The following is a 23,736-nucleotide window of genomic DNA, read 5'->3' as shown; positions in this document are numbered from 1 at the left end:
TGGGAGGTTACAGTGGGAAGAGGGCCGTCTACAGGGAAGTGGCCCTCACCAGATACCAAACCTGCCAGCACCATGACCTTGGACTTCCCAGCCTCCAGAACCGTGAGAATATTTGTAGTTTGTAAGCCATTCAGTCTCTGGTATTCTGTTATGGCAGCCTGAACAGACTAAGATAATGACGCTGCCAAGCCTACAGTTTAGTGCTGTCACTCTATCACTTTACCAGGAAAATTAGGGCACTGGCCCCTACTATTGGATCGGGACTAAAGTTTGGGGGACCAGAGATGTAGACAGTCCCTTTCTCTGTTTTAGGGAAGATAGCTAAAAAGCAGGACTCTTGCATTTGTTCTCATTCATGGCCTCAATTTTTTTTTTTTTTTTTTTTTTTTTTTTGCTGTACGCGGGCCTCTCACTGTTGTGGCCTCTCCCGTTGCGGAGCACAGGCTCCGGATGCGCAGGCTCAGCGGCCATGGCTCATGGGCCCAGCCACTCCGCGGCATGTGGGATCCTCCCGGACCGGGGCACGAACCCGTGTCCCCTGAATCGGCAGGAGGACTCTCAACCACTGCGCCACCGGGGAAGCCCCATGGCCTCAATTTTAAACGTGTCCGCCTGGGGTCTCCATATCAATATGATACAAAGTCACATACTTGCCCACAATAGAAGGAGTTCACTTAGAACTTCAAGCAGATCCATCTGTGCTTCTTTAATCATCTTTGCTCCCTGGACTTCTGACGGTTCTACCCACATGAATCTAGGCCCTGGAGCTCAGAGCCTGCACATTAACCTAGAATTAAGCATTTGAGAATCGTAAATACAGTGTGCATCCCACTCAAATGCTTAGTGCTTCATACTCCCTGGACAAGTATAATTAATAAATATAGGAAAATTTTGTCAGAACCAGTTTTTTTTGTTTTTTTTTGCGGTACGCGGGCCTGTCACTGCTGTGGCCTCTCCTGTTGCGGAGCACAGGCTCCAGATGCGCAGGCTCAGCGGCCATGGCTCACGGGCCCAGCCACTCCGCGGCATGTGGGATCTTCCCGGACCGGGGCACGAACCCACATCCCCTGCATCGGCAGGCAGACTCTCAACCACTGTGCCACCAAGGAAGCCCCAGAACCTGTTTATTGATGTAGTTTTTTAAAAGCCTTTAAGAGAGAAACAAGAAATTTCCATGTGATGACATGAACCTGAAACACAAATGCTTTAAAAGTTAGAGCAGAGCTGAATATCTGACGTACCTTTTCCCCAAACTCTTTTGCTTTAATCTTGAGCTTATTAACTTGAGATTCGGCTATCTCTGCCCTTTACTTAGCTTCATTCTACTCATGTTGCTGCTTCTTATACTTGGAAAGTTATGGACTAGCTTCTGCTTCCTGTAAAAATAAAAAATGAAAAAAAAAAAGGAATCCCTGAGCCTACTACTCATATTTTTGTTCTTCTCTGACATTAGAAAGTTGAAAAATGTGTGAAAGTAAACTAAACTTCTGAGTATTGAATGGAATATCATATATTGGTATGATATATATGGATTCAGATTCCTAGCAGGCACCAGATCCATTTTACAACTGTTGTTCCCTGGAAATTTAGAACATGGTCAGCACTTTCCACAAACTGGATGTAGTCCAGCTTTCACAGATTTGGTATGTAATAGATTAACCGCAGTTATTTGTTTTGTAATCAGTTTAACATCCTATTCTGGGTAGAGGGAGCTTGTCTTTACAATTATAAGGGTCAACAGGTAATTATTAGACATAGCAGTATTTTAGCCCAAAGCATTTAAATAATCAATTCAAAACCCTTCAAGATATATTATTATTAGGCATAAGCCATTATATATGGTGCTTTTCAATTACATTCCATGGAGCTACGGCTACTAACCAGGGTTGACAAGTACATTTCAAGAGATGGTAGTTTTGGCCACAGTTATGTCCAGGCACATCAGATAAAAGGACTGTGGGCTGCATTTATGCTCAAGCAAGGTTTTAGAGTAAGGAAAGCCCTAGGGTGAGGAAGGTCTCAGGGTGATTACGCAACCAAAAATTTTCCATCTTTACATGATACCATGCTGTTATTTGGCTCATTTTTTTGCAATGCACATGTTTGGGCATAACCACAAGGTCAAGGGAGAGAGCTCTGTCTCCCTGAAGGGAAAAGTTGCACAAATTTTAACGATAGGTAATAATTCTAGTATGAGAAAAAACAGAATGAGCGGACTAAGCTGAGCTGGTCCTCTCTGACAAGCTGCTCATCTAGCTTAGGGCCACATATCTCTATTAATCAAAAGTAAATGGGGGGAGGGGAAGATGACGGAAGAGTACGACACGGAGATCACCTTCCTCCCCACAGATACATCAGAAATACATCTAAAGGTGGAACAACTCCTACAGAACACCTACTGAATGCTGGCAGAAGACCTCAGACCTCCCAAAAGGCAAGAAACTCCCCACGTACCTGGGTAGGGCAAAAGAAAAAGCAAAGACAAAAGAATAGGGACGGGATCTGCCAGTGGGAGGGAGCTGTGAAGGAGGAAAGGTTTCCACACACTAGGAAGCCCCTTCGCGGGCGGAGACTGCGGGTGGCGGAGGCGGGAAGCTTCGGAGCCGCAGAGGAGAGCGCAGCAACAGGGGTGCAGAGGGCAAAGCGGGGAGATTCCCGCACAGAGGATCGGGGCCGACCGGCATTCACCAGCCCGAGAGGCTTGTCTGCTCACCCGCCGGGGCAGGCGGGTCTGCGAGCTGAGGCTCCGGCTTCAGTTGGAGCGCAGGGAGAGGACTGGGGTTGGCTGCGTGAACACAGCCTGAAGGGGTTAGTGCACCACGGCTAGCTGGGAGGGAGTCCAGGAAAAGGTCTGGAGCTGGCGAAGAGGCAAGAGACTTTCTCTTCCCTCTTTGTTTCCTGGTGCGCGAGGAGAGGGGATTAAGAGTGCTGCTTAAAGGAGATCCAGAGATGGGCGCAAGCCGCGGCTGACAGCGCGGACCCCAGAGACGGGCATGAGACGCTAAGGCTGCTGCTGCCGCCACCAAGAAGCCTGTATGTGAGCACAGGTCACTATCCACACCTCCCTTCTGGGGAGCCTGTGCAGCCCGCCACTGCCAGGGTCCCAGGATACAGGGACAACTTCCCGGGGAGAACGCACGACGTGCCTCAGGCTGGTGCAACATCATGCTGGCCTCTGCCACCGCAGGCTTGCCCCACACACCGTACCCCTCCCTCCCCCCGGCCTGAGTGAGCCAGAGGCCCCGAAACAGCGGCTACTTTAACCCCGTCCTGTCTGAGCGGAAAAACAGACGCCCTCCGGGGACCTACATGCGGAGGTGGGGCCAAATACAAAGCTGAGCCCCTGCGAGCTGTGAGAACAAAGAAGAGAAAGGGAAATCTCTCCCAGCAGCCTCAGAAGCAGTGGATTAAAGCTCCACAATCAACTTGATGTACCCTGCATCTGTGGAATACATGAATAGACAACGAATCATCCCAAATTGAGGAGGAGGTCTTTTAGAGCAAGATTTATGATTTTTTCCCCTTTTCCTCTTTTTGTGAGTGTGTATGTGTATACTTCTTTGTGAGATTTTCTCTGCATAGCATTCCTTCCACCATCTGTCCTAGGGTTCTATCCGTCAGTTTTTTCTTTTTAATTTTTTTCTTAATAATTAATTTTAATAACTTTATTTTACCCTTCCTTCCTTCCTTCCTTCCTTCCTTCCTTCCTTCCTTCCCTCCCTCCCTCCCTCCCTGCTTTAGATAACGAATCATCCCAAATTGAGGAGGTGGACTTTGAGAGCAAGATTTATGATTTTTTCCACTTTTCCTCTTTTTGTGAGTGTGTATGTGTATGCTCCTATATGAGATTTTGTCAGTATAGCTTTGCTTCCACCATTTGTCCTAAGGTTCTATCCGTCCATTTTTTTTCTTAATAATTATTTTTTAATTTAATAACTTTATTATATTTTATTTTACTTTACCTTCTTTCTTTCTTTCCTTTTTCCTTCCCTCCTTCCTTCCTTCCTTCCTCCCTCCCTCCCTCCTTCCTTTCTTTCTTTATTCTTTCCTTCCTTCCTTCTTTCTTTCTTCCTTCCTTCCTCCCTTTCTTTCTTTTTTCTTCCTACTTTACTAATTCTTTCTCTCTACTTTTTATCCTGAGCTGTGTGGATGAAAGGCTCTTGGTGCTGCAGCCAGGAGTGAGTACTGTCCCTCTGAGGTGGGAGAGCCAACTTCAGGACACTGGTCAACAAGAGACCTCCCTGCTCCACATAATATCAAATGGCGAAAATCTCCCAGAGACCTCCATCTCAATGCCAGCACCCAGCTTCACTCAATGACCAGCAAGCTACAGTGCTGGATATCCTATGCCAAACAACTAGCAAAACAGGAACACAACCCCACCCATTAGCAGAGAGGCTGCCTAAAATCATAATAATTCCACAGAAACCCCAAAACACACCACCAGACGTGGACCTGCCCACCAGAAAGACAAGATCCAGCCTCATCCGCCAGAACACAGGCACTAGTTGCCTCCACCAGGAAGCCTACACAACCCACTAAACCAACTTTAGCCACTGGGGACAGACACCAAAAACAATGGGAACTACGAACCTGCAGCCTGCAAAAAGGAGACCCCAAACACAGTAAGATAAGCAAAATTAGAAGACAGAAAAACACACCACAGATGAAGGAGCAAGATAAAAACCCACCAGACCTAACAAATGAAGAGAAAATAGATAGTCTACCTGAAAAAGAATTCAGAATAATGGTAGTAAAGATGATCCAAAATCTTGGAAATAGAATAGACAAAATGCAAGAAACATTTAACAAGGACCTAGAAGAACTAAAGATGAAACAAACAACGATGAACAACACAATAAATGAAATTAAAAGTACTCTAGATGGGATCAATAGCAGAATAACTGAGGCAGAAGAACGGATAAGTGACCTGGAAGATAAAATAGTTGAAATAACTACTGCAGAGCAGAATAAAGAAAAAAGAATGAAAAGAACTGAGGACAGTCTCAGAGACCTCTGGGACAACATTAAACGCACCAACATTCGAATTATAGGGGTTCCAGAGGAAGAAGAGACAAAGAAAGGGACTGAGAAAATATTTGAAGAGATTATAGTTGAAAACTTCACTAATATGGGAAAGGAAATAGTTAATCAAGTCCAGGAAGCACAGAGAGTCCCATACAGGATATATCCAAGGAGAAATATGCCAAGACACATATTAATCAAGCTGTCAAAAATTAAACACAAAGAAAGCATATTAAAAGCAGCAAGGGAAAAACAACAAATAACACACAAGGGAATCCCCATAAGGTTAACAGCTGATCTTTCAGCAGAAACTCTACAAGCCAGAAGGGAGTGGCATGACATATTTAAAGTGATGAAGGAGAAAAACCTGCAACCAAGATTACTCTACCCAGCAAAGATCTCATTCAGATTTGATGGAGAAATTAAAACTTTACAGACAAGCAAAAGCTGAGAGAGTTCAGCACCACCAAACCAGCTTTACAACAAGTGCTAAAGGAACTTCTCTAGGCAAGAAACACAAGAGAAGGAAAAGACCTACAATAACGAACCCAAAACTATTTAGAAAATGGGAATAGGAACATACATATCGATAATTACCTTAAATGTAAATGGACTAAATGCTCCCACCAAAAGACACAGATTGGCTGAATGGGTAAAAAAACAAGACCCATATATATGCTGTCTACAAGAGACCCACTTCAGACCTAGAGACACATACAGACTGAAAGTAAGGGGATGGAAAAAGATGTATCATGCAAATGGAAACCAAAAGAAAGCTGGTGTAGCAATTCTCATATCAGACAAAATAGACTTTAAAATAAAGACTATTAGAAGAGACAAAGAAGGACACTACATAATGATCAAGGGACTGATCCAAGAAGAAGATATAACAATTGTAAATATTTATGCACCCAACATACGAGCACCTCAATACTTAAGGCAAATATTAACAGCCATAAAAGGGGAAAGCGACAGTAACACATTCATAGTAGGGGACTTTAACACCCCACTTTCACCAATGGACAGATCATCCAAAATGAAAATAAATAAGGAAACACAAGCTTGAAATGATGCATTAAACAAGATGGACTTAATTGATATTTATAGGACACTCCATCCAAGAACAACAGAATATGCATTTTTCTCAAGTGCTCATGGAACATTCTCCAGGACAGATCATATCTTGGGCCACAAGTCAAACCTTGGTAAATTTAAGAAAATTGAAATTGTATCAAGTATCTTTTCCGACCACAGCGCTAAGAGACTAGATATCAATTACAGGAAAAGATCTGTAAAAAATACAAACACAAGGAGGCTAAACAATACACTACTTAATAACGAAGTGATCACTGAAGAAATCAAAGAGGAAATTAAAAAATACCTAGAAACAAATGACAATGGAGACAAGACAACCCAAAACATGTGGGATGCAGCAAAAGCAGTTCTAAGAGGGAAGTTTATAGCAATACAAGCCCACCTTAAGAAACAGGAAATATCTTGAATAAACAACCTAACCTTGCACCTAAAGCAATTAGAGAAAGAAGAACAAAAAAACCCCAAAGTTAGCAGAAGGAAAGAAATCATAAAAATCAGATCAGAAATAAATGAAAAAGAAATGAAGGAAACGATAGCAAAGATCAATAAAACTAACAGCTGGTTCTTTGAGAAGATAAACAAAATTGATAAACCATTAGCCAGACTCATCAAGAAAAAAAGGAAGAAGGCTCAAATCAATAGAATTAGAAATGAAAAAGGAGAAGTAACAACTGACACTGCAGAAATACAAAAGGTTATGAGATATTACTACAAGCAACTCTATGCCAATAAAATGGACAACCTGGAAGAAATGGATAAATTCTTAGAAATGCACAACATGCCATGACTAAATCAGGAAGTAAGAGAAAATATGAACAGACCAATCACAAGCACTGAAATTGAAACTGTGATTCAAAATCTTCCAACAAACAAAAGCCCAGGACCAGATGGCTTCACAGGCGAATTCTATCAAACATTTGGAGAAGAGCTAAGACCTATCTTAGCTTAACTCTATCTTAACTCTTCCAAAATATAGCAGAGGGAGGAACACTCCCAAATTCATTCTACAAGGCCACCATCACCTTGATACCAAAGCCAGACAAGGATGTCACAAAGAAAGAAAACTACAGGCCAATATCACTGATGAACATACATGCAAAAATCCTCAACAAAATACTAACAAACACAATCCAACAGCACATTAAAAGGATCATACACCATGATCAAGTGGGGTTTATTCCAGGAATGCAAGGATTCTTTAATATACACAAATCAATCAATGTGATAAACCACATTAACAAATTGAAGGATAAAAACCATATGATCATCTCAATAGATGCTGAGAAAGCTTTTGATAAAATTCAACACCCATTTATGATAAAAACCCTCCAGAAAGTAGGCATAGAGGGAACTTTACTCAACATAATAAAGGCCATATATGACAAACCCACAGCCAACATCATCCTCAATGGTGAAAAACTGAAAGCATTTCCACTAAGATCAGGAATAAGACAGGGATGTCCATTCTTGCCGCTTTTATTCAACGTAGTACTGGAAGTCCCAGTCAGAGCAATTGGGCAAGAAAAAGAGATAAAAGGCATCCACATTGGAAAGGAAGAAGTAAAAGTCTCTCTATTTACAGATGACATGATATTTTATATAGAAAACCCTAAAGACTTCAATAAAACTGTTAGAACTAATAAAAGGATTCAGTAAATTTGCAGGATACAAAATCATTATACAAAAACCAGTTATGTTTCTGTACACTAATATGAACTATCACAAAGAGAAATTAAGAAAACAATACCATTTATAATTGCAACAAAAAGAATAAAATACTTAGGAATAAATTTAACCAAGAGGAGTGAAAGATTTGCACACTGAAAACTATAAGACATTAATGAAAGAAAGTGAAGAAGACACAAATAAGTGGAAAGATATTCTGTGCTCATGGATTGGAAGAATTAGTGTTAAAATATCCATACTACCCAAAGCAATCTACAAAGTCAATGCAATCACTACCATAATTACAATGGCACCTTTCACAGAAATAGAATGGAACCACAAAAGACCCCGAATAGCCAAAGCAACCTTGGGAAAGAAGGACAAAGCTGAAGGCATCATGCTCCCTGATTTCAATTTCAAACATATTACGAAGGTATAGTAATTGAAACAGTATGGTATTGGAATAAAAACAGACATGTAGATCAACTGAACAGAATAGAGAGCCCAGAAATATTCATATATAAATGGCCAATTTATGACAAATGAGTCAGGAGTATATAATGGAGAAAAGACAGCCACCTCTTCAATAAATGGTGTTGGGAAAATTGGACAGCCATACGCAAAAGTATGAAATTTGACTGTTATCTTACACCATACATAAAAATGAACTCAAAATGGATACAAATTTGAATCTAAGACCTGGAATCATAAGACTCAGACAACAGAAGACAACACAGAGTGTAAGCTCCATGACATTGGTCTTGACAAGGATTTTTTTTCTTATTTGATGCCAAAAGCAAAAGCAATAGAAGCAAAAATAAACAAGTGAGACTACATCAAACTTTAAAACTTCTATACAGCAAAGGAAACTATCAACAAAATGAAAAGGCAACCTGTGGAATGGGAGAAAATATTTTCACATCATTTATCTGAGAAGAGGTTAATATCTAAAAAAATAAAGAAAGTATACAACTGAATGTCAAAAAAATTAAAAACCTGATTAAAAATGGATAGATGATCTGAATAGACAATTTTCCCAAAAAAACATACAAATGGCCAACAGGTACATCAAAAGGTACTCAATATCACTAATCATCAGGGAAATGCAAATCAAGACCACAATGAGGTATCATCTCACACTAGTTAGAATGGCTATCACCAAAAAAATAAGAAATAACAAGTGTTGGTGAGAATGTGAAGAAAAGGAGTCCTTGTACACTCTTGGTAGGAATGCAAATTGGTGTAGCCACTATGAAAAGTAGTATGGAGTTTCCTCAAAAAAGTAAAAATAGAACTACCATATGATCCAGCAATTCCTCTTGTAGGTATTTATCTGCAGGAAATGAAATCACTATCTCAAAAAAGATATCTTCACCCCCATGTTCATGGCAACAGTATTTACAGTAGCCAAAATATGGAAGCAATCTAAGTATCCATCAACAGCTGAACAGAAAAAGAAGATGTGGTGTGTGTGTGTGTACACACACAGGAATATTACTTAGCCATAAAAAAGACGGAAATCCTGCCATTTGTGACAACATGGATGGATCTTGAGGGCATTATAATAGGTGAAATAAATCAGTCAGAGAAAGACAATATATTATCTCATCTATATGTGGAATCTAAAAAAACTGAACTCACATAAATATGAGAACGGATTAGAGGCTGCCAGAGGGGGGTGATTGGGGGTGGGGTAAATGGGTGATTGTGGTCAAAAGGTACAAACTTCTAGTTATAGGATGAATAAGTCCTGGGAATGTAATATAGAGCATGGTGACTATAGTTAACAATGCTGTATTGTATATTTGAAAGTTGCTAAGAGAATAGATCTTAAGAGTTCTCATCACAAGAAAAAAAAATTTGCAACTATGTGGGGTGATGTGTGTTAACTAAACTTGTTGTAATAATCATATTGCAATGTAAACATATATCAAATCATTAAGTTGTACACCCCAAAGTGATACAATGTTATCTATTATATATATATATATATATATATATATATATATATATATATATATATATATATATGTAAAGGAAGGGAGGGAGGAAGGAGAGTTTGGTTTAACCAACTCTTTGTGTTGCCTAGAGCACTCCTCCCCCACTTCCACCTTAAAGTACAATCTGATAGTAGATAATTAATTACTAATTTTAAACTTCCTAAGGCAGGGGCCAATATATAAGAACTAACCTGACTGGGGAAATGAGATATCTACTTTAAAAATAAAATCCCTCTTTGTTTTAATCCGCCTAGCTCTCTACCTCTCAGGTTTAAGAAACTTGAAGACTCACAGAATTATGTGGTCATAGGGAATTCCAAACCCAATAGAGGTTTAACTGCTTAAAACCAATTTACTCAGGTGAGTAAATTTACTGTGTGGTAAAGGAGGCCACACAGAAGAAAACTGAAAAAGGCTAGGTGGCTGCTGCTATTAATGTTCCCCCCACGTGGGGAGGCAAAGCCTCTGTTAGGTTTACGTTCATATCTCAGCTCCCTCCAAGGCATTAAGTAACTGTGGTTGCCATAGTTGTGCAGGGCTCAGATTTCCCTTCAAGAAAACAACCTGCCACTCAGCTGTGAGGCGTGCAGGTACCTGAAACCCTCCAACTGCAGTGCCTTTGGGATCTGCTGTAGCATTTATACTGAGATCACACACTCCCCAAGCAGCCCCCAGCCGATAGTGGGGCACAGCCAAGTTACCAGGAGCTGGCATTTTTGCCCAGCATCGGACTTCTTACAGCAATCTATGTGCTGGAGACTTGCCCAGAGCTGCACTGCAACCGGAGGCTCCTTTTATCCCATCCTCCTTCCTTCACCCTTTCCTTTCACAGGTGTCAGACTCGCAAGGTGCTCTGAAAGCTTCCTCTGCCTCAGCCTGCTTGCTCTCCCCTTTAACTTTCCCAGGTGTTACCTCCAATAAATCTCTTGTACTTTAACCCCATCCTGGCATCCGGTTCCTGGAGAACACACCCAAGACTAAATTTTGTTTTCTTATCCCTAGAAATGAAGATACTATATCCATATTTAGATTGGTAAGGATTAAATAACATCTACACACAGATCCCTGAATATAGGAAGTAGACAAAGGTAACATGGAGCAGGTGGATGGAAAGGTGGGAGGAGGGGAGGAAAACTGTCTTTACCTTCTATAACGAGTACAGGTTCCTAATCCTATGTCCTGCTTTATAGCATACCTTTTTAGACACTGGGGAGAGGAAAATAGGGTGAATTTCCAGATGCTAGAGGGACATATTGGGAAGATAAATGCTCAGTGGGGACTGGCCATAGAACTGTTGTGGATGGGGTGACACTTGATTCCCTTTTCCAATACAGTATGATCTTCCTGGAGGATTTTTCCTAGGAAAGGAAAACCGTATTTATGTCCCTTTCAAAATGACATTTCACAATGGCATCTACAATGTACTGTCACTAAACACCCTGCCTCATAGTCCTTATGGTTATTTTGATGTTAAAGGAGAACAGATTGAGTTGACTCGACATCTACCTTGAACATTTCAAAACCAGGCATTGATATCAAAGAACGTGGAGAGCTCTCTAATGTCTCTTTAAACTGACAGGGTCTAGCCTGTTATCTTGCATAAAAAGGTACTCAATAGGTATTATCTGACTTGATGGCAGAAAATCACTGCATAATTGAATAGATATACTCTAAACATTGGGCAGACACTTGGAAGAAATCAAGAAGTACACCACCATACTAGTACAAGGGAAACACTAAGATTATTACTACCAAGAAACAAAGATAAAAATACAATAGAATAAGATTGTATTCCTTGGGACAACAGAAACCAACGAAAGTATAGCTTTGGTGCATTGTTTATGATGAACCTGTTTACAGAAGAAAACGGTAAGAATAATCCATAGGAAAATAGAAAGAAAAAGCCAGACATAATTAACAAGCAGCATTTTGCTTCCTCGTGTTTTATCCTTGCTCAAGAAAAGAGTAGAATAGCACACCTTTCACGTTCCCCAGGTGTTTACTTCCTCAGCCACACATTCCATGGGCGCATTCCCCAGTGTCAGACTGACCCGCCTTAGAAAAGAACCACTTATTCAGCGAAGAAGAACTGTGCAAATAGCTCATTTCATTTCATCTTAATTAGCCCAAGATGATGCTTCTGAAGCGTTCTGCTTTCTTATCAACACTATCCTTCCTACTGCAAGGAAGGAAGACTTTGATGTCTTTGACACCAACTCAACCTCAGGGACCAGCATCAGGACCAGCAGATCTTGTGTGAGTGCTGTCCAAGTTGCTGTAAAGCGGGCGCCTAGGATGGGTTTGCCTTTTCATTGGAACAAGCTGTACTGTGCAGCGGAGAGGGCTAGAAAGTGACCTTTGGCATCTGTGTTTAACAACTGAAACACGTGCACTTACTCTGTGCTAGGAAGGTGCTGGGCCCAGAGTGATGAGCACTGTGCCTCTGCTACCATGGAATCTCTGGTATTCTCCATTTGAAGGAAAGGGAAGAAAGGCTAGAAAATGAAAACACAAGTGAAGGAGTACGTTGCTTGTTTGGCAATACATTAGTTACTGGTAAGAAGTCTGCCCACCTCTTTTCAGTTATTTGCTTAGACCAAGGCTAGTCCACAGGGAAACAGTCAGAAAGCTGCAGGGACCTCTCAGCATTTGCTGTGTTTCCACCTGGCACCAGCACCAGATAGAGTCCTCGGTGGCCTGGAGTGTTCATGCGGCCAGAAAACAAGAGTGGAAATGTCCCCTGCTCCAATTAAGCTAGCGTCCCATGCAACCTGATGGCTGAGTCACACACACCCCCCTTCCCCGTCTCTGCCAGTCACTTCATTTACACATTGTTCTCACTCAGCCTCTCACAGGAAGGCGTCTTTCTGAAAGTGCTTGCAGACATTATGTGTGAAAAAAACAAGGAGAGTATAAATAGCTTTTCCCTTCTAATTGCAACTTGCTGCTCACATTTTGCTTCCTGAGAGCTCTGAAACGGGACTACCCCAAACCAATAACAGCACAGGAGCCCTGGAAGGGCAGGTTGATGTCTCCCGCTGAAGGAGACCAAAGATGGAGAGCGAACTACAGGAGACCTAGGGGGTCATTTCAGACTTGAGGGAGCACATCTGCCCAGGGTGGAGCACAGCCAGGGGAACAGGGAGTGGCTTTCTGGAGTACCTGGTGGGTCAGCTCTTTGATGCATCGCTCAAACCTGCGGGCTCCCCACTGGGCCTCCGCGATGCGTCGGACTTCGCTTTCCAGTTCACCATCCAGTTCACAGACCTGCAAGCAAACCACGGTCTCAGATGACAGACGGGCAGCCAGCAAGCCAGGCGGGCATTGCATTTGCCTGTCGGCACGATCATTTGAAATAGTGACACCATCAGGGAAGACGGGTGCACTCTCATTCTGGCCGTGGTGAAACAGGGCAAACTCTCTGGGAAAACTGCCTTGCCAAAAGTGAGCTGGCTGAACTATGTGAGCTCATAAAAGGGCTGTTTAGACTCAAGGATGTGAAAGGCTAATCCATGCAGAGGTGATAAACTTCCCCTCTTGGATTACAAAATTACACACACATGTGTATGATGAGTGTACGTAGTGTATATAGAGAGAATAAGCTATATATAGCACTCTTTAAGAATTCAGCCAATGTACTGCCTCATCTTAAGCTAATTTCTCCGTGTTAAGCTCTGACTCTCTAAAGAAATCAGACTCTGAGTTTTTGTCACACATATGTCACCCACAGCCCCATAGCCCTGCTTTGTGGGAGAGCTGTAGTGCAGATGAACAGCTGGCCTGCAGCCTTACAGAGTTATACAACCAAGGTTAACATAATATTCATTCAACAAATATTTGTTGCCTACTATGCACCAGACACCAGGGCCAGGGATACAGCAGGGAACAAAACAGACAAGAATCTCTCCCCTCTATAAGCATCCATTCTAAGGAAGGGAAACACACAAATGAAACAAAATAAAATATAGACTATGTTAGATGGTGATAAGTGGTATGGAGAGAAATAAAGCAGCTCACGGGGTAGGGGGTTGAAGGGGGAGGGTGTGTTTCATATGATTTTGCAATCACACCAACTACACAAGTTACATTCAGAAGGTCTAGCTTTTATCTCTGTGTTCTCTTCCTATGAGTAATTGTTTTTATTAGTCCTTGTTTTATTCTGTCACCAATTCTTTTTGAAAATACAAGCAAATGTGTACATGTCTTCATATTTCCCCTCTTTCTTGCACAGAAGTTTGTATACCCTCAACATCGCCTGTACCTTTTATCATCATTATACCACTAGCCATGATCTCCAGGACATTACAGAGCTCTTCCTCGCTCCTTTCTAATCAGTGTGATTATATGGATGTACCATAAATGTGCATTGGTATTCCATTATACGGATATACCATAAATGTGCAAAGGCAATACTTTATTTTTCAGGGGCCCTTCTGAACCATGAAATCCCAGTCAAATATTCTTTCCATCCTTATAGCATTTGTCACATGACCTATACGGTGTCACTGAAATTGATTCGATAATTTTAAAAATCCTATTTTCAAGCTAGGTCTTCCTATTTATTTTTGAGCTCCCTAAAGGCAGGTACTACATCATTTCTGTCAGGCCTTACTATATTTTCACTAAGTCTTTTTTGATCCTTGATTTAGTTATTTCCCTCCCCTTTCTCTGGCTGTTAGGAAACGGGCATTCTCCACAGAGGAAATAACAGGAGCAAAGGCACAGAAGCAAGACTGCGAGGGTGTGTTTGGAAACAGTTGGTCTCCCTGGCTGTGGGGAGCCCTAGAGCTGGCGCAGGTGAGCGGGAGGTACCGCATTGTCACTTAGCAGGATGGCGGATTGCACCCAGTCCAAGAAAAGTCCTATTTAGTGGCCCAAAGTCAAGAAGAATGAAAGAATATACTGAGCTCTGACACTGTCAAAGATCAGAGCATGTTACAAGCAAAAGTGAGGAGGGAGGCAGGGACTATCTGGTGTGATATTATGGGACAATAAGCTTCGAATTGGGAGTTGTCAAGACCCCATGATTATGCAGGTGAGCTCCTACCCTGGATTCGAGTTTCTGGCTTTGCTTTCTATTCCCTATCACGACAGTCTGCTCAGCGTCATCCAGCCTTTCCTGTAAGTCTCTGTCCGCTCCATGTTCTCTCTCATCCTCTCCAAGCGGGCATTGGTGTCTTGCTCCTTCTTCAGTTCTTCTGACGTGTTTGCTACCTAGAAAAGAAGGAAAGGGACTGAGACAGTCCAGCAGCCAATCAAGCTTAACATTTCTACCCACAGTCTTCTGTTCCTGATGTGACTAGGTGCCATGCCTTGCCTCTGTGTACTTAATCTCTTCCCACCACGCTCTCCCTGACCTCTGTGGCCCTCGAGTTTGTTAACCAGAAGGCAATCACGATAGCAGCAGCTACTGGAGATTAGGGTGAGGGGTGGTGGAAACAGACCAGAGATGAAACACCATGTGAATATTATTATACAACACCTGTATTGAAAGAAAGATGACCAACTGAAGGTACAGCTTTTAACTGAGTAAAGCACCAGGACGCGTCCTGTTAACATCATGCACCAGGAAACGTGTGGAGTGCCTATGAGAACCTTTTTCACGTCTCACTTCTATAATTCTGTGATTCGCAACTGCAAACAAATTTAGGCTCCAGGAATTTGGTAGCAGCTGAGGCTCTCAGTGCCAACAATCTGGCACAAGGAGGGTTAATTCTTGCGAAGCCCACTCTTGGCTTTGGCTATGTACACTAAGGGCTTGGCGTCTGGCTGCAATTGTTAAGAACTGTTTCATGACTCTCTCAGTGCCTTTAATGTAAGAACACTGCCCTCCCAGACAAAGTTTCTCTGTCTATCAGGTTACCAACCATCTGTATAATTTAAGTGTGAGACGTCTGTGTAGATGGTGGGGGCAAAGAATGAATGACGGAGGTAACTGAGTTCTGCTGTGTGGGGTTGGAACTCACAGCTGAACTATTGGAGGATTAAAGCGAGGAAAGAGGTAGTGAGTTCATTTCTCAACACTGCTAAGGAAATCTTATAAAGGTGAGGTTATGCAGATAGAGTCTTCCTAACGTGTGACTGCATATACCTACCAAGCAGGAGTAAAAGCTCTTTTTATTCCTTTCTATCCATGTGGATTTTCGTGAATGTTAAGCATATTATTTTTTCCTTGGCCAAACGCTTTTAAGCTTTCACACACCTCTTTTCCATCAGAAAGCATCTGCTTTGATACAAAATGGCTGAGTGCTAGGCACGCTTCCCCATTCGTCTGGATTCTACAGTGATCTGGTAGCTAGGATTTGGTGCAAAAGTTTTGTTTAGCTCCCCAAATGCTAAATAACTCAGTAAGCTTTTCCCTCCTCTTGAATTTTAAAACGACTAATGTAAAATCGAATTGAATATCTTGTCTCCTCGATTCCCATATACTTTTTAGCGAGAGCATCAGTTTTCATTCACAGGGCAAGGTCAGGGCTGCTGCATGTGTTTGTGTGTCTGATGGACTACACAGACCACCTGATGGGGATGGAGTGGGTGGAGGCTGAAATCAAGCCCAAGCTCTTCTCAGCAAGTACTGGCACTTGCAAGGCTGGGTTCTTCACACACACACTTCTCCTCACCTCCCTCCTCCATGACATTTTTTTTTTTTTTTGCTGAGTATTGCCTTCTGCTTGCCATGCCTTTTGAGAGAAGTCTGCATCTACCCACGGTGGGGGTCCAGCAGGTGTCTTTTTCCAGTTCCCACAAAGGTACAGTCAAGGCAGCCAACCCTGAGCTTAGTCTCATTCAGGAAAAGCACCACTATCAACAATTTTAAACTTGCAGATAACGAAGGTACACCAATCCTGAAGCCCTTCTTCACCAACCTGACTCTGTTACTGAAGCAATAGTATGGGCTGTAAAAAATAAGTGAAATAGGGACTTCCCGGGTGGCGCAGTGATTAAGAATCCACCTGCCAATGCAGGGGACATGGGTTCAAGCCCTGGTCCGGGAAGATCCCACATGCCGTGGAGCAACTAAGCCCGTGTGCCACAACAACTGAGCCTGCGCTCTGCAGCCCGTGAGCCACAACTACTGAAGCTCGCATGCCTAGAACCCGTGCTCTGCAACAAGAGAAGCCACTGCGATGAGAAGCCCGCGCACCGCAATGAAGAGCAGCCCCCGCTCGCTGCAACTAGAGAAAGCCTGTGCACAGCAATGAAGACTCAGTGCAGCCAAAAATAAATAAATAAATAAAAATTTTAAAAAAATAAGTGCAATAAGCATTCTTTGCAGATCATCATAAAGCTATTACAGACCCCAGGAAAAATGGCTATGGGTAAGGAAACACAAGAGGAATTGTTTCTAGACACTTGATATATTGATTTGCAAGTGGAAAGTGGATTAACTTTTTAAAAAATCTCTTGCTTTCATAAGATTTTGCCTATGGCAATTCAGCTGCTCCTTTTCACTGTGTGGACAGGGTGGAAGGGAGGAGCCAGTTGGCCTAATTTTTCAAAATGGGGACAGAGGCAGAGGGGTCAGCTAACCTCCCGCTAGCTATATGGAGAATCAATGGAATCCTTTTTGTCTGCAGCTTTGCCCTTGCCCCTTGGCTACCGCTCCCATCAACTCTGAGAGACAGGAGTAAGCAGACAGTCAATGGACCCACCTCTGTAGGTGGCTTCTTGGCCTTCTCTTCTGCACTTTGACACCCTCGCATCGCCTCTTCAGCTTCCTTCTGCATCCTGGCAACATCAACCTCCAGTTTCTTCTTCTGGCTGAGGAGACTCGTGTTCTAAGGAAAAGCAACATCCTCATTAGGCAAGTTGAGATCATTGGTGCAAAGGCAAGCTGGTCTGTTCAGAACATGCAATGGGAGGGGCTCTGACCAGGAGGGTGTTTTCCTCTCCTCAGCCACACTCATGAAGCCATACTTCCAGGCCCAGGAGACCACGTTAGACTTGAATGCAAGGGATTTCATCCATCAGAGGTTTAGTACCGGAGAGATGACAGCCTGAGTCAGAAAGGAGAAATGGACCCAGACAACCTACAAGCCCCAAACATGTGTTTGGTTTTCAGCTGGCTGAGGAATACGTTTTTCTGCCTTTTGCTCTTTGATGGGGAAGGAGCAAGTGTCCCAGAGCAGAAGTCAGGGTCAAAAGCAGACATGTGGAGAGCAGGGGTTTAGGGAATAAAACTCAGTGTCCTGCATGCTGCTCCAGGGGAAGAACATCTTCCTCACTATCTACCTCTGCTTCTATTAATTTTGCAGTGAGGGGGTGGGCAAAGCAATTTAGATGAGCCTCATCCCCCAGGCCTGAGAAACCTCCATTACACTGGAGGATTATTTGTGTTCTTTGGCTGACGCTGCCCTAATCCTTTCCTTCCTGGGTTGTGACATTAGAGGCTGAAACTCGTTTTTGGTCTGTGTTTGTAGCACAGTTTTTCTGAGGGTGTGAAATCTTAGCATAGAGAATGTATTTAAAAGGCATAGCCTTCCTATTTTTAATTTCTCTTCTGTTCATTCACTTTTCCTCTAGCTAGTACCTCTCCCAGTGGCAAGATTAAGCCTTTGGAAATAGGAAGAGAGATACTCCAGCCTCACAGGTTCTACCCTACCTCCTTGATGGCGTGAAGCATCTTCATCTTCAAGGTTGCTTCTTCTGTCCTTATGGAGAGCCAGGCTCTGTGTGCCTCAGGCCTCCCACTGCCATGGGTGTGGCCTGGAGGGATGAGGGTATTTCCTGGAGTATGCTGGGATGCTCACTGCACATAACTCCATAGGAACTCTTTCTTTGTAAAGAAAGGTACAGTATAAATGGTGATTCATTTATACATAGAATCATTTAAAACCTGCTAGGGAGTTGATGGTTAAAATCTTTTCAAGCTGAATGATTGGTTCGGTTTGGGAAGCAGCGGGTGAGGGAGTACTGTGCAGAAGAGCAATCTAGATTGTCACAGCTCAGGTTTGAAAAAGGACACATGTAATTAGACAAGGATAAGTTTGGCCTCATATGTTCGTTCCAGGCTAGAAATCTGGGGATGCAGAAGGTTCTAGAAAATACTCATTGTATGTCAATCAGAAGATTGACGGTGTTCCAGTAATTGCAAGGGGGCCACCAATGGCTAAGGTGGGGGAGAAGTCCTTTGTGAGCAACACGTCACCTAGGCCAGAGCTGCTCAAAGGGTAGTTTCTGCACTGGCAGCATCACCTGAAAACTCGTTTGATTCCTCCTACTGCAGAGATTCTGATTCAGTGGGTCTGGGATGAGGCCTGAGACTGTGCATTTTTGTGTTAGTTTCTCTTGTACGCGTAAAGTTTCAGAAACTCTGCTCTGGAGATCAGGGCTATTACCTAATTTTCTTTCTTCTTTTTCACATCTATCTCCTTCTCTCTATGTCTGCTTTTGCTCTGGTTGATGTCCTTATCTCTCTCTAGGCTAGTGGTTTTTCATCATACTGGGACCCACTGGTATATCATCAGTTATAACATGAATGGCAAATAATTTGTTACCAACAGATATTAAGTACTACAGACAGTGAATGATTTACTTTTTAAAACTTCAATATTCTACTTTATAAGATTCCCACTCATTGTATTTAGTTAAGTTTTCTTGAGAGATAAAGAAAATATTGAAGTAAGTTAGCCTGTTGGGAATTATGCATAACATATAGCCTATTTGTTTTATACCACATGGTATCCTAATAGGATCGTGTCATGCACATGGGCACAAACTGTAGGCACAAACTAAATGCACTGCCTTCCAGCAGGTACATCTTTGGTTTATATCAATACTTCCTTTTATCCAGTGTTTCTCAGTGGGGTCACAGTTGGCATTCTGGGAGGAGCAATTCTTTGGGATGTTGAGTTATCCTGTATCTTGCGGGAGCATTAGTATCTTTGGACCTTGCCCACTAAATGTCAGTGGTACTCCCCAGTCTCTATGGCAACCAAAATGATCCCACAGATGTTTCTAAATATCCCAGAGAATGGCACATCTGCCCCTAGTTGCATTAATCCATCCTTCACAACAATCACCAGAGTAAACTTCCTAAAATGCAAATCTAATAACTTGCCTCCCAGTTACTCACAATTCTTCAGCAGACCCCCATTAGCCGCATGATAGAATTCAAACTCCATCAGTCTCAAAATCAAGATCCCTGGTGACCTGGCTCTACCTGCCTCTCCCTTAGCATCAATCCTGCTGATCTCTCCTACCCCCTACCGTATGCTATAGTAAGTATATCAATTTTCCTTAACATCCTAAATTCCCTCTTTTCCCCATGCCTCTGACCTTGACTTTTCTCTCTACTTGGCTGGCTTCTTCCATGTCCTTCATGACTCAGATTAAGCATACTGTGCATCTACCTAAGTCTAGGATCATCAGGGAAGGCTTTCTGTAGGGGTGTGCTTGCTTTATCACTACAATCCCAGCAGTGCACTGCAGTGTGTTAACTTAGATCTCCACCTTTTTAGGACGATGGAGATATTTTGCATCTGTCTATACCATGCATACCTGTTCAGCTTACGGTGGGTGCCCTAAAAATGTTTATCGAGCTTTTGTCCTAGCCACTATGGCTTCTCCTGATTCCATGAGAATGGCAACGATTTAAGAATTCTTGCTTTGTGTCACTTACATAACCTTCCATGAGAAGCCAGAGTCCTGACAGTTCATCATATCTGTCAGCAGCCACTCAGAATTGTTTGAAATCTCCTGGCTCTGAAGCAGGAGCATTTATTTTGAATCCTGGGATGCTCGGGGAATACATGGCTTAGCAGGAAAAGGAGAAGCAGGCAAATGATTCTGGAACCCTAGCGAATGTTCCTCTCTCTCTCCCCAGCATCCTAGCTATATGAGTACCCTGACAGTTCATTCTTCTGGCAGGGCTTAGTGTTTTGGTTCAAATTGTGTCCCTCCCCCCAAAAACATATGTTGAAGTCCTAACCCCCAATCCTCGGAATGTGACCTTACTTGGAAATAGGGTCTTTAGAGAGGTAGTCAAGTTAAAATGAGGTCATTAGAGTGCGTCCAAATCTAATATGACTGATATCCTCATAAAAATTTGGAAATTTGCACAATGACAGATACAGAAGGAAGATGATGTTAAGACGCAGAGAAAATGCCATGTGAAGGAGGTGAATTGGAGTGACGTATCTATAAGCTACGGAACACCAATGATTGCCAACAAACCACCAGAAGCTGGGAAAATGCAAGGAAGGACTCCCTGCAAGATTCAGAGGGTGCACGACCCTGCCAATGCCGTGATTTCAGACTTCTAGCCTTTAGAACTGTGAGAGATTACATTTCTCTAATCAGTTTGGGAACTTGGCTGCTGCAGCCCTAGGGAACCAATGCATCTGGGGATGAATGAAGGGCGAGACCGCCACTCTGCTGCCAAAGGCTCTCCCTGCCTCACCGGCCACCTGCAAGGCTCCACGTGGCAACCGTGTACCGTCCTAGGCCAACCAGTGTGGATCCATTGCCTCCCACCAGCTGACATGGCTAATGGCGAGTTTATGGGCCCCACCTGGGTGTAGAAAAGATTGATTTTTTTCCTGTGGCTTTCAGGAGCTCTTCCTCTGCCAGCCTGCGCCCGCATTCTGTCTGCTCATGCGAGGCCCTCAGCTCCTCGAGTTCAGCCTGGAGAAGAGCGTTGCGCAGCTTGGCCACCGCCAACTGCTGCTTCAGCTCACTGTTCAGGCGTGTGCTGTCCTCCAGCTGCGCCCGAAGGTCCTGTGAGAGAAAACACACACGAGGGACGTGGATCCCTGGCAGTTCAGCGGGACCTGCGCTTACGCATGCGTGCTCTGAACAAGCCCCAGCGATTCAACGTAAGCATCTTCCTGCTCTCCTGAAGGATTAGATTTGTTGTCCTCACGTTTATTGCTCAACACAACCTGCCGCTTGGTTTGCTTCCATAAGCAGAGACATCCCTGCCTCACCCCTGCATTACAATTGAAAATACCTTGATCTGGATCTGAAGCTGGCCCAGGGATTTGGTTGCCTCTGACACCTGGCGGTTGACACGGCTGAGCTGGAGTTCCATCTCAGTGAGGTCCCCTTCCATGCTCCTCTTCAGCCCAGTGGCCTCAATTCTGCTCCGAACTTCAGAATCCAGACTCGACCGCAGGGAGTCAATAGCACACTGCTGCTTCCTCCTAATTTTAGAATAATATTCAGGGGAAAAATCATACACCCAAATTAAGAAAGGTTACCTGCTTTGTACACACAATTGTTTAGGAATCAGAAAAAATTAAAATTCAAGAAAAATTCTGTGTAATTAACAAAATGAGTCTAAAGGGTCTTCATTTGGAAACAATGGAGATGGAAGGGTTAGGTCAGTGAGCATTTGTCCATCATAACAGACTAATGTCCATCATTCCCAGACCAACTTCCCGGAAAAATCAAGAAAAGCACCAGAATCTTTTTGAGGTTCCTGTGGGGCAGCCTTCGCCTTATCTAAGACCCCCTCCAGGACGGTCTAGATTCCCTAGAGTGGCTAAGGGTGAAGGAAGGATGCACTTTCAGACAGGCATAATATTTAAATACTTTCAACGGTGAAACATGTCTGAACATGGCAAGAAAGAGCCACCCAGGTTGGAATAAGTCCTGATCGCCAGCAATCCTGCTCTAACAGCCTGTGACACCAAATTCCCCTAGAATAGCATGGTTATCTTTCTCCAGGAGTTTGGGAGTACAACCAAGGATAGGCTGAGAAAACCAACTGCTGTGTGATATTGAATTACTTCAATATGCCTTTATAACAATGAAAGGTCCATGCTGAAATCATTTTTGCAAAGTGACAGAAGCTTACACAATAGATGTGTGTTCAGAGAGACAATGAAAAACTGTGGGGAACCCATGGCAATCATTTCCTAGGACTCTTGCAGTAAGTCTGGGACCATGTGACTGAATGCTGACCAATGGACTACAGGCAGAAGTGTTTCCAAGCCTCACACATACAGCCTTTTACTTGTGTGATCCTGTGCTCTCTCTTCCCCATCTATAGCAAACTTGGTGGCCACACATGGATGATCTGGCATCAGAAGATGGAAGGAACCTGGGTTCTTGAGAGACTTGGGATAGTGGCCCACTCTCCATCCTACCCCACATTGGACTCTGACACAAAGTAAAAATAAGCTTTGATGGTTTTAAGCCATCAAGATTTGGTGGTTGTGAGTCAGGACAGTGTAACTCTTATAACACAGGCCCTGTTAAGCTCACCCTATGAAACAGGGCCTAGAACTGGGCAGATAAGACAAGACATACTATAGAGCCCATCAGCACACAAATAGCAGACACATATTCATCTTGATTCAGAATTAGGTTCCACACTGAGCTGTCTTTGAGCCTGTATTCCGATCTCTGAGGCCAGCAGCAAGTCACACAGCCTACAGAGGAGTAAGAGTGTGGTCAGAGTTTCCCGTTGGGTGACAGGTGGAGGGGCCACTTTTTGTGACCACCCTCACCCCATGGATGGGGCGGAGGTTTCAGAAGTAGTTATGCAAATGTACAGGAAAGAACTCTTTCTGGTTCCAGAGTCAGCACCTCTCCTTTGCCAACGCCATGTCCTGTCTCCCACATGCTGCGGCCAGCCTCTCCTGCCTATCCTTAGGTCCTGGGCTTTTGTTCTGCTCCCAGATCAGAATCCTACAGGAATGCCAGCATGTAATGTTACTAGAGACTGTTATGGCTGAATTTTGTCCCTCCTCTCTTCCCCCCAGCCAAATTCATATGTTGAAGCCCCTAACCCCCAGTACCTCAGAATGCAAGTAAATTTGGAGACAGGGCCTTTAAAGAGGTGATTAAGTTAAACGAGGCCCTTAGGGTAGGCCCTAATCCAATCTGACTGATGTCCTTATAAGAAGAGGAAATACGGACACACAAAGAGACACAGGGATGGGTGTGCACAGAGCAAAAGAAAATGTGAGGACCCAGCAAGTTGGCCACCTGTGAGCCCAGGAGA

The 23,736-nt window shown here is 43.3% G+C and overlaps 1 protein-coding gene across 1 annotated transcript in view; it reads right to left on the bottom strand.

Moving 5' to 3' along the window:
- Positions 1-1,124: 1,124 nt before the first annotated feature.
- Positions 1,125-23,736, bottom strand: part of MYH15 (myosin heavy chain 15) — a 164,827-nt gene continuing 142,215 nt past the window's right edge. Inside the window, 12 exon segments of the mRNA XM_049709855.1 lie at positions 1,125-1,148; positions 1,242-1,438; positions 9,564-9,600; positions 11,705-11,738; positions 12,627-12,631; positions 12,948-13,052; positions 14,833-14,915; positions 14,918-14,999; positions 17,438-17,563; positions 21,298-21,324; positions 21,327-21,503; positions 21,736-21,928. Coding sequence (XP_049565812.1) covers positions 1,125-1,148; positions 1,242-1,438; positions 9,564-9,600; positions 11,705-11,738; positions 12,627-12,631; positions 12,948-13,052; positions 14,833-14,915; positions 14,918-14,999; positions 17,438-17,563; positions 21,298-21,324; positions 21,327-21,503; positions 21,736-21,928 — 1,090 coding nt within the window.

This window comes from Orcinus orca, chromosome 5 (genome assembly GCF_937001465.1).
Source record: "Orcinus orca chromosome 5, mOrcOrc1.1, whole genome shotgun sequence".
NCBI classification, from domain to species: Eukaryota; Metazoa; Chordata; class Mammalia; order Artiodactyla; family Delphinidae; genus Orcinus; species Orcinus orca.
This window is presented reverse-complemented; position numbering and strand designations above follow the sequence as displayed.